This window comes from Sminthopsis crassicaudata, chromosome 4, assembly GCF_048593235.1.
Source record: "Sminthopsis crassicaudata isolate SCR6 chromosome 4, ASM4859323v1, whole genome shotgun sequence".
NCBI lineage: Eukaryota > Metazoa > Chordata > Mammalia > Dasyuromorphia > Dasyuridae > Sminthopsis > Sminthopsis crassicaudata.
Window position 1 is genome coordinate 436124641 of NC_133620.1, and position 18916 is coordinate 436143556.

Below are 18916 nucleotides of genomic sequence, written 5' to 3' on the forward strand. Positions count from 1 at the left end.
ATAACTAAACGTTAGGTCAAAAATTATAATTTGTTATCGGCAAATATTTGATTTTTATATCTATCTTATATACCTGTATACCCAGCATCATGTAAAAATATCTCAGGAGAAGGGGGGGTTGGGAGTAAAAAAAGTTTTACAAGCCCTGGTCTACCATGGTCCTTTCTCATTGTAATTCTGCCATCCTATCATTCATTTTCATATTTGTGAAAGGTTTGCCATGTATACCTAATTACAAAAATGATACTTAGGCTTGTCAGTAATTAGGTAAAATTCATTTTTGCCATTAAAATATTATTTAATTACTATGCTAAGATTGGCTTTGTATGGGTTGTTTTGTAATATTGTTATTACCTTACAATTTAAAAAGTATAGAGGACATTGTTGCCTATTTGGAGTTAACTTGTATTTGTAACTACATCACTAGTTGTATGATTTATTTCATAAGGATACCCTGAGATGTAGCATTCTCAGTCCCCTTTTCAAAGAACTACATCATTCACTATCCTCTGTATTCTTGAAGTGGGTATGGAGATTCTGGTGGAACAACTCCAGAATCTCTAAAGGTAGAAGTCTAAGGAGGATATCCAGCAACTGCTAAGACAGCCAACTTCATTACCCAGAAGTGAACCTTCCCATAACAGTACAGAACAAATGCTCATGCTTCATTTGTTATCACAGAAAGGAAAAGCAAAAGAAAAAAAATTACACTTGATTTTCAGGTGCAATTCATTTGGCAGAGTTAAACTTTTGGTATCTGAAAGAAGAAAAAAATTGTTTAGCTGATATTCTCAGTCGAGTTTTAACTGAGAAGAAGCTGTATGTTTTTCAACTCATGTAAGAATTTATTTAAGAGTTTGAATTAAATTTTGAAGACAGTGGGAATAATGGGAGTGCAATTATTTTCTTTCCAGGGCCCATATTTAATGTCTCAGTGCATTCTGACACTCCAACAGTATATCGAGGTGATCTGATTAAACTGTTCTGCATCATTTCCCTGGAAGGAGCAGCCCTTGATCCAGGTATTTATCCCTTTCTTCATTTTATTGCAGGGGGGAAGGTGGGGAAGGGGAAGGGGAGAAGAGAATAGGAACACCATTTCTTTTCTTGTACATATTTTATTCAGTTAACTTTTATTAAGCAACTGTTATGTGCAGACACTAGGTTAGATGCAGTGGAAGCAAAGACCGATGGAAACCAGTAAACCAAGAAATAAATATTAGTGTGCACAAAATAAAAAAAAATGTAAACATAAATACAAATACATATATGTGTATATGTATACATATCTTTATATAAAGATACTTATATATGAATGAATGTATTTATATATTTGTATATTTATATTTATATGAGTATATATGTATGTGTACACACACAAACACATGTACCTTGCTTACTATAAGTCAGAAACTTGTACTGGACATACAAATACAAGAAAGCAACTTGGTAAACCAAAACACCAATGAATAAATGCACAATACCTAAATGAATGGATGAGAAAGCATTTATTAAGTGTTTGCTAGGTGCTAAGTGCTAAAAATACAAATACAAGTAAGCAGTATAGACCTATCCCACAAGGGATTATAAAGTAGAAGAAAACAGCATAGGTGAGAAAGTCCGTATTGGAAAGAAGAGTAGATGGAGTCTGCATGTGAGGTAGCATGGCTTGGAGACCACCAGGAAATGGGGTGGCGGATTTAGGATTGGACAGAATGAGGTGAGAATGACTCACCAATTAGGGCCTACTTTCTCAGGGGCTGGAATTCAGCTTTTGATGGGAAGAGGTGAAAGCAGTGGAAGCCGGAGGGCTTGGAAATGTCTGGGAAATACCAAAATAAATATAAACTGAGTTCTCTACTAGATTATAAATTCCTGAAGGGGAGGTACTGTGTCTTATGCATACTAATATTGCCCAACTATAATAGGCATTTGATAAGTATTTAAAAGAATGAATGAACAGACAAATAGTCCTAAAAGAAATCACTCATCTGTTAAGTGTTTTGGGAATATGTCTAAAGTGCAACTTCTTTCCCCTTCACTTCATGACCAAACAGGTCATAGAAAGGGTCTCTATGTCTTTTTTGGTTTTAAATGTCTGAGGAAAGAATAGTACTGTTCCCTGATCTTCATCCTTGTATATCCTAAGTCCCCTTTCTCCTTCTTATAAGTCACGATGCTGTTATTTTTAGTTGTAATGTATCTAACCTATACATACTCAAATTAAGGTCCACAGAGAACCTAACAAGCCGCACAGGTGGACAAATAGAGCCAGAGGCAGTGATTTGGCCTTTCCCCAGTACCTGTCCATACCCTATACTAATAGTGATACATTCCCCTTCCCATCTATTAGCCAGTTTAAAACTATGCCTTTCATAGAATTACCGTGTTCTTTTAAAACAGGAACTATTCAGACAGACTTGAAACTCAGCCACAAACAGGCTAATTGTAACTTGAGTTAAATTTGCTGAATGGCTTCTTTCCTTCTTTCAATCTATCATCAACAAGTATTTATTAAGTTCCTTTTATCTGCTAGGTGCTGGGAATGCAACAACAGAAAAGAAAGAGTCCCTGTTCCCAAGGACCTTAGTTATTATTAGGAATGAGGCAAGAGAGGGAGAAGTGAGGGAGTGGAGCTCAGCATGTACATATATAATTGTATACTAAATAGACAGAGGGTAATTGGAGGCACCTTTAGCAGTTAGTAGGGGAATCAACAAAGGCTTTCATGTAAGAGATGATACTTTGTCTGAACTTTGAAGGAAATTAGAAATTCCAAGAGGCAGTGACAAGTCAGAAAAGTATTCTAGCTCTGGGAAGTAGATTAAGAAGAGGCACAAAAATAGTAGAGGGAATGTCATGCAAAAGAATAGTAAAAAGGTCAATTTGGCTAGATTGTAGAATAGATAAAGTTGGCTAGATCTTTGTGTTACAAAGATGTTTTATGAGCATTACAAATGGTAAGACTAGATATAGGGGCAACATCTAATTAATCTGTCCCTTTGCTACTCCAGAGTTTTATTGCTACCAACCTTCTCTTTGTAGATAGATTCTTAGACTTGGAAAATATCTCACCACCATTGCACCCCAGATACAAAACGAGTCTTCCCTATAATACTGACAATTGGTCATCCAACTTTGACTTGAACATCTCCAAAATTGGGGAATTCATTATCTCTCTATTACTTCATTCCACTTTTGGATGGCACCAATTGTTTTTTTTAATCTTATTTTAATTTTCATAATAGCTTTATAAATACAGAACGTTTTGTACTACTAAAAGTTGTCATTGAGGGTTGAATGGTGGGGTAAGTTAGAGAACGTTAAGATAATAAGGAAGGGAAAAATTCATAGGAAATAAGAATTGAAATGATATCTATTTTAGGTTCAGTAGTTGGTAGATACTATTCACAGAAATAAACAATGGCCCTGTTCCTTGAGTGAGCTACCATTACTGGTTTTGAAGACCAGCAATAAAAAACCACAAAGAAAAATGGTGGTTCTCATGGTTAATGGAGAAGTAGAAATAAAGGGAAAAGGGGATAGGAAAACTTTTTTTTTTCAATTGCCTACTTCACTTTGAATCAAACATTAAATCATAGAGTTAGAAAGGACTCTAGAGACTATCTCTAAATAGTCCCCATCTCATGTCCCCACCATGTCCTCCCCCAAATCTCTTCTCTAAGCTAAATTTCCCTAATTTATAATCTTTTATAATCTGATCACCAAAATTCTCTTCATCCTGGTCACTGAATTTTGGGTGATCTCTAACTTATCAGTGTTCTTCTTAAAATTGAACCAAGAAAAAAAAACCACATTTTCTATATGGTCTGACCAGGATAGAGAATAGTGATCCTGTCACCTCCTATGTAATGATCATTATTCTTCTTTGAATGCCACATTAAGAACTAATAATTAATAATAATTAAAACTTAAGAACTAATTTTAAACTAATATTTTAAAATCTAGTATATTGTCAAACACTTTGCTAAAATTTAGGTAAACTATGTAATATCCACTAATAATCAACCTTTTGACCTTGTCAAAAAAGTCAACAAACCTAGTCTGATATGATTTGTCCTTATTGAAATCATGTTGGCTCTTGGTGGATGGTTAGTATTTTCTTTTCAAGATCATTATACACCATCCTTCTAAAAATGCTTTCTTTAATTTTACCAAGAACTGAAATCAGACTTACTGACCTAAACTTCAGTCTCCATTTTCTGCTCTTCTTAAAAACCAGGATACTTTTTGTCTATGCATTCTCTCAGTTCCTTTACCATTCTTTCAAAAAAAAAAAATGCTAATAAGGGCTTGGCAATTACCTGTGGCAGTTTTTTTAGGATCCTGTGATGTAGTCTGGACCTGGTCTTTGGAACTCATCAAGGGCATCTAGAGAGTGTCCTACTACTTCCTTACTTACATTGCGTTTTACATCACTATTAGCCTGCTTCATTCTGTTCTTGCCAGTCTAAAGATCATTCTTTTTGGCAGAGAAAACAGAATCAAAATAAGAGGTGAACTCTCTATTCTTCATCATTCATTTTCATCATATCATCTACCCTACAGCAATAGTTCTTTCTTTGATCCTCTTCTTTTTCCCAGCATAGCTTTAAAAAATCATTTTTTCTATCTTTAGCATTCATCACTAGCCTTCTCATTCTGGGTTTTTTGCTATGTTTCTTTCTTTCTTTCTTTTTTTTTTTTTTAATACTCCTGACACTATTCTTCCAGGGCTTGCTTTTGTATTCACCCTTGGTTAGCTGCCCTGGTTTCTTTCTTCTGTGTATGCCTTTTTAAAAATCTAAGTTAGTTGATGATCTCTATCACCATTTCTCTTCTTAGACAGCTTATCTCTCTTTTTTTTTTTTTTTCTCTTTGGAACTGTTTTTGTTTGTAAATTCAAAATTTCTTTCTTGAGAACTTTCCATAATTCTTGGGCTAGATTCCCTTGTAGAATTTTAAATCAAAGATCCCACCTACCTTTTTTCTTAGCCCTTTGTAGTCTATTCTTTCCAAACCACAATGTCCCCTATCATTATACTCTCTTGCTTCCATGTTAGGTTTTTGAATCAAGAAAGAGAATTAAGAGAGTATGGCTGGTTAATAGGATGAAAAGAGAATCCAGTAAGAAGGGGCAGGTTGGACCTTTAGGACTAAATGCTGTAGAACAGTCATGGGAAGGAGAAGACTGAAAAAAAAAATGTAATGGGTAAACTTTGTATTGTTGTAATGATATGGTACAGAAATCTAACTGTAAGAAACTAAAACATTATTAAGCATGCCAAGCCTAACGCCTTTCCTTATGTAAAATGGGTTGGACTAAATGAAATCTAGAAAAATTTAGTCTTTTTTTAGAGACTATTGATAATTTGAGTTTTGTACATTCAGCATCTGGCACAGTGCCTTATACCTAGTTGACCAGAAGAGCCTGAAGGACCATTTAGAGTCCTGCTTCAACTCCTATGACTTTTTTTTTAATCCCTTATCAGTTCTCCCTTCTATCAGGTTCCTGAATTTCTTTTGAATATGCAATATTTTTAATATACAATATTATTCTACCTTATCTTTTATTTAGCAACAGTTATGATTCCCTTCCCACCAAGGCTTGTTTTCTTGAAGCAGAATTTCCAGTTTAACCTGATTGCACATAAGTATCCAATTAATGGGTCTTCTTACTAATTCTCTTCTTTGATACTGTCTCTGGTAAATCATTGGTCCTCCCTTTTGCTAATCTTCTTCTATATGGTACCTGCTGTTCTCTCTGTTAGCTGTCTTGAAAGATTTTTGCTCTCTACCCATCTCTTCTCAGGTGTAAGTCTTTTGGATTAGATTCATAAGACTACTTTAAGAAAATTTATTTTTTTTAAACTATCATTTCTTAGGTGAATCTATTGCTGGCCAAAAGTCCATCAATCCTGTATTTTAAACTGTTGTCCAGGCATCTAAGAACTGTTCTCAGATACCATTTTTTAAAACCTCTTATTCTTGTCTAAGATATGATTTTTCATATAAAGCCCTCATATTCTTTTTTTAATAGTATTTTTTTCAGATACTTGTCAAGTTAATTTTTAGCATTCATTTTTACAAGATTTTGAGTTCCAAATTTTTCTCCTTCCACTCTCGTCTTCCTAAAATGGTAGGCAATTTGATATAGACTATACATGTACTAGCATGTAAAATATATTTCCATATTAGTCACCATTGTGGAAGAAGAAACAAATTAAAAAGAAACAACTACCAAAAAAAGTAAAAACAAGTAGATAAAGCCCCCATATTTAGTTGACATTGGTGATGAAAACATTACTACAAGCTTCCAAGGTTTTAATTGATTTTCAGAAATTCACAATTTCTATCAATTCTTTCTAAGTTTCTTCTTTCAAAAGACATAATTTTTATTGATCTTTTGAATTTTTATATCACCAAAAGCTTTCCAATATCTTTCCTCTTTCCTTTCCTGAGAACCATCCTACATGATGATAATATTTTTAAAGTAAAAGAAGAGAAAAAAAAATAACACTGATTAATACTTTCCCAAAGTCTGAAAATAAAAGAACAGAGGTAGTGGAAGGGTCCTCTTTTATCTGTTCTTTGGAGCTATTCTTGTTATTTGTAATGTTTTAACATTCATTATTGTTTGTTTGTAGTGTTCTTCCCACTTAACATTGTTAAAGTCATTGTGTATGTTGTTTTCGTGGTCCTGCTTGCTTCAGTCTGTATCAGATTATATAAAATCTCTCTGTGCTTCTCTGGATTTATCATCCCTATGATTTCTGAAAGCACAAGAATATCCTATTACATACATGTACTATAATTTGTTTAGCCATTCTGTAATTGATGTGCATCAATTTTGTTTCCTAATTCTTTGTTGTCACAAAAAGTGCCTTTATACCACATTTTGTGGTATAATGGAGACTTATTTCTTATCTACAGCCTCCCTGAGGCATATCTAAGTTTCTTCTTGAATTGCAGTTTCTCCCCACATGAATAGCCATCTTTGGTAACAGTTTTCAATTCTGACAAGACTCAGGAGTTTCTCATTTAGGTCTCAGATATATGCCCCAGAGAAAATAATGGCCTTCTTAATTATTCATATAAGGTAGATAGATAAAATGCATTCTTAATCTATCTGCACTATTACTCAATTCTTCCATTCCAATCTAATAGACATTTATTAGGTACCTGCTATGTGTAATTTAATGTGAAGATAAAATGAAAACAAACAAACAAACAACAACCAGATTCTTCCCCCAAGGAGCTTACAATCTTCTGGTGGTATATAATATGTAAAAACATAAGCATATCTGTGATAAATCAGAGACAAAGACAAGAATTAACAAGAGGATCAGGAACGACTTTACTCCACAAGCATTTATTAAAATACTAACTGTGCTCCAGGTACTATAGATATAATGGCAAAAATGAAAATTCCCTGACTTGAAGAGGCTTACTACACTCTATCAGGATAAAAATCAACACAGTATATACAAAATAAATACAAGGTAAGGGTGCTGGGAGGAACATTAGCAGTAAGTAGGGACTGAGGTGGAAAGGCTGGATAAGACTTCTCATAAGAAATGGCAGGAGCTGAATTATGAAGGAAACAGGATTTCTAGAGCCATAATTAAGTGGCCCAGTGGATAGAACATCAAGCTTGGAGTCAGAAAGATCTGAGTTCAAATGTGGCCTCAGACACTTAATACATTGAAACTCTGGGCAAATCATTTAACCCTATTTGACTCATTTTCTTTATCTGTAAAATGAACTGGAGAAATAAATGACAAAGCACTCTAAGAAAATCCTAAATAACAATAAGTCAGGCACTGATGAAATGACTGAACAATAGCAACAAAAAGATTCTGAGTGGTAGAAATGAAAAAGGAATATATTCCAAGAATGGGGGAATGACATATGCAAAAACACAGAAGTAGAATATACAAACTTGGTGTTGGCAAGTAGTCCACTTTTGCTGGAATATAGAACACAGACTTGGAAAGGTCGGTTGAAACTCAGTTGTGAAGGGCTTTAAATGCCAAACTGAGGGGTTTGTACTTTCGCCTAAAGATAAAAGGAAATTGTTGAAGTTCCTTGGGCAAAGGAGTGCTTTGCCCAAGCTTTGTGCTTTAGGAAGCTTCTTTGGCCAGCTTTGTAGTAGATGGATCAGGGAGGAGAGACATTGGAAAATGGAAGTTCAGTTAGGAAGGTCTTGCTTTGTAATAATCAAAATAATGAGAAAATGAGCTAGGGCGGTGGTGGGATAGTAGAAAGAAGGGGACAAATAGGAGAGCTGTTGTGACAATGGAACTATCAACACTGATCTTCCTGATGGCAGCTATTAATCCATCTCACCACTCTTTTAAGCCAAGAAGCTACTTCCTTCTGAGTTAGTCCAGCCTTCACTGCTACAGAAGGTCCCTGAGACAGTGAGTGGACATCACTGAGCTCCAGAGGTTAAGTGGTCCCTTCTCTCCCATTCTTCTTTGTGACAGTCTTTGACCTTCCAACCTTCTGACACAAGTCCAAATTCCCCTCATCCTTTCATCATCTTTTCCTTGTTCATTTTATCATTGAAGTACCTCCAATTTCTAAATAATTATGACACTTTAAAGGGGAAAAGTGAAGTGATAGTCATGTTAAGAATACAAAGGTGGGGCAGCTAGGTGGTGCAGTGGAGAGAGCACCAGCCCTGAATTCAGGAGGACCTGAGTTCAAATGTGGTCTCAGACACTTAGCTGTGTGACTCTGGGCAAGTCACTTAACCCCAGCCTCAGGGGAAAAAAAAAAAAAAGAATACAAAGGTACAGTAGAAATATGGCCAGATAACCTGAATTCTTAACTTTTTTTTCCCACATATTACCATATGGAGACACTTAGGTCTTTGTTCCTTCAACTCCTATAGTGGGTCACCACAGTCTAGTGCTTACTTAGCCTAATGCTTGGAACACATTTGGTGCTTAATATATGCCTGTTAACTTGATGCAGATTTGTATATCTAGACACAACTGTAAGGGGTAGAAAAGATGTGTGGTGAAATTATATGGATCATTGGACCCATAAATCAACGGGAAATTATTTTTTTCCCAAGTCAGAACTCTTAAAATGTATGAACTCTGATTTGTAAGCATTAGAGCGTTACTACAGAGATCTGAGTTGTTATTATCTAACATGATATTTTTTTTTCCTTTTCCTTCCTCCATCAGCACTTAGCCTTTGGTTTAATGGTATGTATGTAATAGATGCAGGATAATGTTCCATGCTGGGTTCCACATTAGGGTCCTCATCTCTAGAAAAGGAGAGAGAAATTTCTTAGAACAACCAGGAAGAAGTATTTTTGTCCACAAAGGCCCTGAATGAAATGTGACAATATTTTCAGTGCTCTTCCTGTGTGTAATTCTGAGGTCTTAAAGCAGAGATAGGCTACCTCTTCTTGGAGATACTGAAGAGCAATGCTCAGGTGAGAGATAGCTTAGAAATCCTCCCAACCCTGAGATTCTGGAGGCTGATGGAATCCAACACTCTGCTCTTTGCATAGAAAGTTTTATTCTCCAGTATAATTGCAGCCAGTCTTGGCTAACTATTATCTTGCGGGCCACAGCCTATGGAACTTTGCCCTTTTGATTTGCATGTGGGTGGAAGAGTCTGACTAATTAAAAACAAATTATGATTACGTTTCCACCCTTTTTAATGTTGGTCCTGTGACATTAAGAAGGCTATTGTTAAAGCATCTCAGCAGTGGAAATGGAGGGAAAACGTGCTGCCTCTCCAAATCTCAAAGATAATGTTCCTTTTATGGGTGGAACAACTAACATTACATATGTTATCACTTGATCCTCACAACTGTCTGAAGTAGATGATACTATTATCCCCATTTCACAGATGAGAAAACTGAAATTGAGAGAGGTATAGGTATTTGGCCAGGGTCATATACAGATAAGTGTCTGAGATAGGATTCAAACTTCAAATCTTGAGTCTGAATCTACCACTCTATCTCACTGTAAGTTGCAAAAGGGACCATCTAGAGAATATCCTATTAGAAACAATTGTTTTTAGTATTACCCACGTATTTGTTTAATATGTATCTAAAAAACATCAACATTGTTACATTGCCTTTTCTGTTACCTTTACTGTATTTTGCTAAATTAATAATAAATATATTCATTTTCATTATTTAGAAAATTAGATATTTAAATTAAACAGTTTTTTGGGGGCATTCATTTTTTTAATTAATTTTATAATTATAACTTTTTTTTTGACAGTACATATGCATAGGTAATTTTTTTTTTTTTTACAACATTATCCCTTGTACTCCCTTCTGTTCTGAATTTTTCCCCTCCTTCCCTCCACCCCCTCCCCTAGATAGCAGGCATTCCCGTACATATTAAATATCTTATAGTATATCCTAAGTACAATATATATGTGCAGAACCGAATTTTGTTGTTGTTGTTGCAAAGGAAGAATTGTATTCAGAAGGTATTCAAAATAATCTGGGAAGAAAAACAACAACAAAAAAAATGCTAACAGTTTACACTCATTTCCCAGTGTTCCTTTTCTGGATGTAGCTGGTTCTGTCCATCATTGATCAATTGGAATTGGATTAGCTCTTCTCTATGTTGAAGATATCCACTTCCATCAGAATACATCCTCATACAGTATCATTGTTGAAGTGTATAATGATCCCCTAGTTCTGCTCATTTCACTCAGCATCAGTTGATGTAAGTCTCTCCAGGCCTCTCTGTATTCCTCCTGTTGGTCATTTCTTACGGAGCAATAATATTCCATAACCTTCATATACCATAATTTACCCAACCATTCTCCAATTGATGGACATCCATTCATCTTCCAGTTTCTAGCCACTACAAAGAGGGCTGCCACAAACATTTTGGCACATACAGGTCCCTTTCCCTTCTTTAGTATTTCCTCGGGAAATAAGCCCAGTAGTAGCACTGCTGGGTCAAAGGGTATTGGGCATACATTTTTAAAAAGTTCATCAGCTCAGCCAAAATCCTTCCCGAAGCTGCTGGCTAAGGCCTCTCTGATTGCAACAACACCTTTAGCCTGAAAAGGCTGAGGCCTCTTAACCACTCTTTGTTGGCTGTATTCCCAAATTGTCTAGGAATTACTACTTGTCCCAAAGACTTTATTTCTCTTAGGTCCATGCTAATTTATTTGCCTTTATTAGAACTTTAATTTTGTAAAGTACTTTACAATTCAGCAACATTACTCTCTGGGGCTATTTGACCATCCCCAATATCCTTGGTCTAACTTAAAAAAATTATTATTAAATATTATAAACTTAAGCACTTTTCCAGAAGAAAAAGGAATACAGGGCTATTAAATTCTAAACTGTTCTCATTTATCAGGATTTTCTTCTGAATCAATGTGTATGTAGCTGTGTTCTTTAACCTGATGTTTCAGAAGTATCTTGTTTTTGACTTTGAAAACAATGCTGTTCCCCAAACTTGAAGAAGCTTGACATTCAGAACACACTCTTCCTCCCTCTCCCTCTCCTTTTCCCTCTCTCTCATGTGTACTTGTCATTTGAAAAGGACATCACATAGCTTCCTGTTAAGAAACATAGGAAACTATGAGTGAATGGTGGGCTTTTAAGCCAGTTATAGTTAAAATTTATATGTAATGCATTTTTTTGTATCATCTCAATAGATGCATTATTATGCTTATTTTAAGGACAGGGAAACTGAGCTGAGCATGATTTAAGTGACTTTCTCAGGGTCACTTTGCTAGTAAGTGAGGAAGGATTTGTATTTAGTTCTTTCTGACTTTTAAGTGCAGTGCTCTAGACCATCTGCCTTTGTCTGGTTTTATGGTTCAGTTTATTGAGGTGTTTAGAGAATGATCTGTCCATAGACCAGTTTTATATTCTGCGCTTGTCAGAGAAGCATTTCTGTAACATGGTAATTTTCCTCCTCTGTTATTTCCCAGATTTGAGTACAGGGACCCTGATCTATCTACTGCACTGACAACGCTTTGTCATTTGATTGCCCATTTTAGATGACATGTCCTTCGATGTGTCCTGGTTTGCTGTCCATTCCTTTGCCTTGGACAAACCTGCTGTCCTTTTATCTTCATTGGATCGGAAAGGGGTTGTGAACAAGGCTCGGAGAACCTGGAAGAGTGACCTAAGCCTGGAGAAGATCAGTGTGCTGGAATTCCTCCTCCAAGTTCATGGCTCTGAGGACCAAGATTTTGGCAACTACTTCTGTGCTGTGATACCATGGATCAGGTCAAGCACAGGGTCCTGGCAACGGGAGACAGAGATCAAATCCAAGCCCATCTTTGTAACTGTGAAGATGGATGGTATGACCTCACATGCTCATTTTTCTCAGTGTTTGTGAATTGCCCTCAGTCTGCTTTATTGTAACCAGCATAGGGACTAACTACCTCATCTGAAAAATGTGTCCCAATGAATACTATTTGCTATCTAGCACAAGAAGATTTAGCCTTTTTTGGACGAAAAACCCTTTTTACAATCTGATCGAGTCTATGGAAGCCTTCTCAGGCTTATTTTAATGTATAAAATAAAATACTCAGGATTACAAAGGAAGCCCCTCATGCCAAACTGTGAAGTATTTTTTAAAAAGAAAAAATCCAAGATTCCCCTGAAGGTTGTTCATGGGGTCTGTGAACTCCAAGTTCACAGAATCTCTGATTTTGACTTAGGCCTAATTACAGAAGAAGTAAGAGCAAAAATCCTATTGGTCCTACCTGGTATAGACCTATTAGAAAGATATTGGATAGCTTCATGCTATTTTAACTAATGTGTAAATGTCCTATTTATTTCCTCCTGTTCTAACTTGGATTTTTTCCCAGATGTTTAATAGGAAGGGGAAAGGAACTTTTTAATTAAGTGGATGTTTATCAAGTTCCTACTGTATGGAGATCATGAAGTCTTGGCCTTGGAGGAGGGAAATACAAAGTTCAAGTGTCCCCTGCCTTGGTGGTTCTTTCAGTTTAGTAGGAAAATAACTAAAGAAAAGATGTCCATTTTCTAGAAAAGGCCATGAGAGACTCAATTCAGACCCATCCCCCTCCCCTTTGACTGAGCAGAGTCAGAGACCCTTTAACCCAGGTCACTTCTTAGAATCAATGCTAGACTAAAGCTGACCGCCCATTTCCTTTCTGCCAGCCTGCAGGACTGTGTGGGTGGGTGGAGAGGTAGACTTTCATTTTTGTGTAATCTTTGTTGAGTTTATATCACTTAATTACTGATGTTTTGTCTCCATATGTGAGTTTCAGTGTAAAGTGCTTTAAGTAATTCCATGTATAAAAATATAGTTTTATAGAGAATGTTGAGAGTAATGGTTTACTTTGCAAAAGGATCCACCATAGTATTATTGCTTTAAATTTCCAGGTTTGATGACGCTTGACTTAGAAACATTTGATTTCTTCACAAATTTTAGGTACACATATACTGATATAAAAGTAAAGTAACCTTTATATTTTTTTTTGGACCAGGTATATATGATTTCCTCATGGTGAAGAAATCATTTGTAGAGTGCCATCTCTTCCATGATTTATAATCTTAGAGATTTATAATCTTCCATGACTTATAATATAAATTATAGTTATAATTTATAATCTTATAATTGATAAATCCATAATTTACATTCTGTGTCATGGGGACAGAGTGGTTAAATGTCTTGCCCAAAGAATGGCTCTCTATCCATTGTGTACCATTCATGGTCTCTCACGAAGAATCCCCATATCTCCCCCCCTTCCCTAAAAACAATGATACTCAAAGATGGCCAGATGAGTTGAGTTTTGGGTTCTTTGTTTTGTTTTGGCCGTCCTCATTTAACAGGATGGGATGGCAGCCTTAGTCAGGCCTGGATTCTGTTACGGGCTCTTAGCCTACTTTCCTTACTGTTGAGAATCACTTTTTTCTTCATCTACACATAAAATGAAGGCACTTCCTAAGCCATGGGACTTTTTGAAATAGTCTATAGTATGTCCTCAATGCATGTTTGGATTAAAACAAATTGAATTTGGGAGAGGGACACTAGGTTAATTAAAAGCAAGTCATTAAGAAAACATTCACCCATTTTTATCTCATGAATTATTGCCGGCCGGACTAGCAGGGGCTAACTTGTTTTATTAACTCTGTCCTTCCTCTTCCACACAGTACTGAATGCCTTCAAGTATCCCCTGTTAATCGGCATCAGCCTCTCCACCATCATTGGACTCATCTCCTGCCTCATAGGCTACTGCAGCTCTCACTGGTGCTGTAAGAAGGAGGTCCAGGAAACGAGACGAGAACGCCGGCGACTCATGTCAATGGAAATGGACTAGGCGCGGGCCTGAGAAAGATGGATTGTCTTTCTGGGAGAGAGATGGGGGAGAAGAGGACAGTGACATTTTAGAGTGAAGTGTTTTACACTAACAAAAGAAAAGTCCTCTCTAATCTCAGGTGGGACTTCCAGCTCTCTCTTTTCTGCATGTTAAGAACCGAGAGCACGGGCCATGTTTACCAGTTCTGACTCTTCCAGTGGCACTTTCTAAAGGGACGCTCTGTTCTGGATCTATCAGTTATTTCGTAGGGTGTTTGTTTTCCCAAGTGGGGCTTTTTAAACGGTGGACTTTGTCTGATTTTTTTTCCCTCTTACCAGTTTTGAGACCCTCTTATAAAACTCCGTGTTATATTTTTTGGTCTATTGAGAGGGGTTGCGGAGAGAAGGGGGGGTGGCAGAATTTAGAGACCTTTGTCTTGGATGAATATTTGCTTGCTCACTCCAGTAGGTCGCTGTCAACTTCGAGGCACTGTTGCTAAGATCTCCTGAATGAGATGTTCTAGTACTGCTTGGAGACAGCATGGCACTGTTGCTGAAAGCCCGTTGGCGGCTTTTATCATCATCCCCCTATTTTCAGGGGCTTATGCTACACTTTACATGGAAACTTAGTTTCCTATTGAATCAAAGGCATTTTTGCTTCTTTGTTTCCTCTCTGTTCATTCAGTGTTAGAATATCGGCCCCCCTAGAACCTGACATTCCACCGAACACCTTACCTTGCCACCTCAGCCTTAAAATGTAAGCTAGTAAAAACACAGCAGCCCCTCGCTAGTGGCAGTAGGTAGGCATGTGAAGAAGTGAGGAAGGGGGACAGGGGAATGCCAGTTTTTAGCATAGGCAGCTTCCTTTCTCTTGAGCCAAGCAGTCGGGGAGCCGGGGAGGCAGACAGGCAGACCTGGGAGACCGAGCTCAGGGCGGGGGCACAATAAGGTGACGAGGGCCCAAGCTGGCATGGAAGCTGCCACCGCCGCTTCCACTCTCCTGCCTGCTAGACACCCACTTTGGCAGCAGCTCCAGCGGGCCCTGTGGGAGCACCTGCAGAAACCTAACATTCCAGTCTTGCTGCTTTGACTCCCTCGTCAGGAAGGTGAATAGTTTTGCCGAGACTGTCTTACCTGAAAGGAATCAGAAATTAAGTGGAAAGCCATTTTTTTCTGTGGCTTTTTTCATCCATCGGGTCTTTTTAGGAAGCTCAACAGGGTGATGAGGGTCTGAGAGGGTACGGTGAGGAAGAGGAATGAAACCCATCTATTTATTCTCACGTAAACAGCCTGCTGAATGAATGCCAGTCTCTTTTGCTCGACTCTGTCAGTCAAGGGACAGTGGCTCAAAGCAGAGAGAAAGAAATGTTATTTGTCCTGAGGCTCCTTTTCCCCCTGCTTTTAAAAAAAGATTTCCCCAGCACTCTCCTGCCTTCCAAAGTGTCTCAGACTCGGCATGGCCTTTCTGAAGCATCCCAGTGGGGTTTTCTGAGGCCCATTGATGACTCATGGCCTAGATTTCTGTCTGCTCTGCTTTCATTCTCACTCTGAAGGAGCAGTCACGGTGCTGTCTTCCAAGGAAAGGGGCGGGGGTGGGGGGTGGGGAGAGAAGGAATTGTTTTGAGCAATAAAGTCGGGTCCCAAAGAAGAGCATTCATGTACACCCATTTTCTCATAATTGGCAGGATGAGCCTTTCCCTTTCCCCCCATCCCCAGCTTCTTATCCTCACCTGCTCTCACTGATTACAGTCTCCATGACCATGTGGGCTTGCACATTGATTTCCCTCTGTTCTGCTAATAGAGAGGGTTGCTCATGCGATAATGAGTACTCTCTCTGGCTGTGAGAGTCTTTAGTGCCCAAGGCAAAAATACTCCCGGAGGACAGTAGCAGGGCCCTGGCATTCCAGGTATACTTGTCCCCAAATGGAAAGCGTCCCCACATTTATGCCCTTTACAGAACAAGAGTAGGGATGACCAAAGGGAGAAACTGTAGGGTTTAATAGCATTAAGTTTTTGTCCTCTCCTCCCCCACATACTTCCCCTCCTCCTTCCCTCCTCCTTCCCCCATCCCGTCCCTATCCCTATGCTAACACTAAAATAGATGCCATTTCTTTATGGTATTATTTCCAAGAAGGGAGAAATCAGGCTCTTCTAAAGGCAGCAGTTCTAAAATCAAAAAAGTTGACATTGGGACTTTTACTAGTTAATAGCCAGCACACTCTGAGCACTTTGGGGTCTACCATTTTGCTGAGAGAAAACTCAGGGTTTTCATGACTCAGGCCTTTCTTGTTAGTAGAGAAGGGCGTCCAGCTATTGATGGGGGTGGGGGGAGGTGGAGAGGGAGGGGAACCTTGCTACCCTAGTAGGGTTAACACTAAGTAATGGATTGGTTGGCCAATACCACTAGCATTAACCAGGCTTTATGGGGAATTGTGCCCTGTGCCTTTTCCTTTACAAGCTGATGCTGCTGGTCAGAGCTGATATCGCAATTTTAAGAGCTGCCCCAAAATGTCTGCTTCCATAGCTTTTGCGAGGGAGGTAGACCCAGGACACCATGCCAAAAAACCTTGCATCAACTTGGAAAATAAACTTTGCTGATCATTTGTCTGTCTCTCTATCCATCCTTTCTCTCTCTCTCTCTCTCTTTCTTTAGTACGAAATGTGTTGGTGAGGGCCCTCTTGGGATACCATGAAATGGTCCCTGCAGAGTGGTTCCTGCCATAATAGCAGTTGGAATGACCAGGGGTCTTGGAACTCCTGATGCTGACAAGTCGCCACTTATATTTGTTTATTTGAACAACTTGATAGTCATATAAGTATTCCCTAGAAAAAGCCTAGGGCTTATTCACGAGTGAGTCTTAAAATAACCAAAATTTATAGACATGCTGAAGTTGTTGTTGTTATTGTTGTTTTTCAAAAACACAAACTGATACCATAAAGAAAGTCTCTTGGAACAGTGAAAATGTAGAGACTCATCTATCACATTTAAATATTTCTTAAGTTCCCTGCATTCAACTGCTAGTGTTTTCCGTTCTCCCCACGCTCCCAGCATTCCCTTGAAGTCCCAGCACAGGAAGACCCCTGGTATCAAGACCCTTCTGTCTACTTTCCCTTCTGCATTTTGTTCTACAGACTCTTGGCAGCCATTACTTTGTCACTGAAGTCAGTGACCCAGAGACTGAGCCTTCCCAGCAGGGACAATAAGCAATATACAACTTGCTACTCGCAGAAAAATCTGAACTATTTTTTAGCTTTGCAACTGACAACAGAGGAAGAAGGGAACGAGGGCCCGGGTAAGTGCATTCTTCTTCCTCTGATCCTCCAGGTTCCTAATGACACACCCGGCATGCACATCGCTTGGGGAGAAAATATAGACTTTTTTTTTTTTTTCCTACACAAGAAACAAGGACCGGAAACACCAGCTCACAAATCTAAAAACTTGCTTAGACAAATGGTTTGCATATTTTTGTCCATACTCAGTGTCATTTGAACTGATTATATTGTGTTTTATACTGTGATCACAAATAATATGCAATACACATTCTGTTTTTTTTCTAATTTCATTAAAGAAAGTTTAATTTAAAGTCAAAACGTATTAAGAACTTGGTATTTATTGAATGGCTTTTTCCTTTCCTCCCCTTCCTTGATAGGATGAATGTTGTGTGTCCAAGGTTCTCTTTATTTGGCATATTTTCCCCTTTCAAACCCTGAAAACATTTTAGATTATTCTCGAGGACAGAGAAAAGCATGTAAACTTAATAGGCCTCAGTGAAGCTGATGTGTCCTGATGGCACACTGAAAGGAAAGGTAGAAACAAAACTCCCTTTTAAGAAAAATTCTAGGTACTAGGCAATCCTGTTTGGTATGCCTCCTTGTCTCCCACTCATATTACCTCTTAGGTGTCTGATCTGCAGGGTGAAAGTGGGGACTCTTATTCTAGGAAATAAGTACAATTGGGTCTTTGCTAAGGGAAGAGTTTTGGTACTCATGGGCCCAGGAGGAACTAACACAGTCTGTTTGCAATTCATTCCACTTCAGTTGTGGATTAGAATTAAGGGAAAATGCAAGGATGTCCAAGATTACCCCTTCTTCTCCCATCCCAGAGAGTCCAAGAGTAGTGCTTTCCCCTTCTACTCTAGAAATATTGGTTGTAAAAAATGAGTGGTTACTATAATACTTTGGATTTTGTTAGACTCCTTCCACCAATCCCTCCCTCCATCCTATTTCCTCACTCATATTTTATTTTTTCTTAAGAGAAAACTACACCCATTTTATTGGTAGGAATGTAATCAATTAATAGGATAAGCCTTAGATCAAGAAGAAATCTCAGCCATTTAGTCCAACACTTGTTTTATAGATGAAGAAACTGAGATCTGAAGAGGAGAAATTAGTTAGTAAGCAAGGGCAAGACTCAAACTCAGATCCACTAACTGCACTGTATCATTCTTCCCACAATATCACTTTCCCTTCTTGGTAGAAATTGGTTTACATGTTACAAAGAAGCACATATGTCAAGACTGACTTTACCATTGGTGAATTGTGACATGGATTAAAATCTATCAGACATGCTATCCACTAACATGCCTTTTCTTTCTCTCCCATTCCTATTCTGATTTCTATTCCCTCTCTTC

At 38.0% G+C, this 18916-nt stretch overlaps 1 protein-coding gene across 1 annotated transcript in view; it reads left to right on the top strand.

Annotated features, from left to right (window-relative positions):
• Positions 1–17876, top strand: part of PTGFRN (prostaglandin F2 receptor inhibitor) — a 75971-nt gene extending 58095 nt beyond the window's left edge. The window contains exons 7-9 of the mRNA XM_074263189.1: positions 915–1022; positions 12010–12315; positions 14141–17876. Of these exons, the coding sequence (XP_074119290.1) occupies positions 915–1022; positions 12010–12315; positions 14141–14307 (581 nt within the window). The 3' untranslated portion in view covers positions 14308–17876. The remainder of the gene's footprint in view (positions 1–914; positions 1023–12009; positions 12316–14140) is intronic.
• The last annotated feature ends 1040 nt before the right edge of the window (positions 17877–18916 follow it).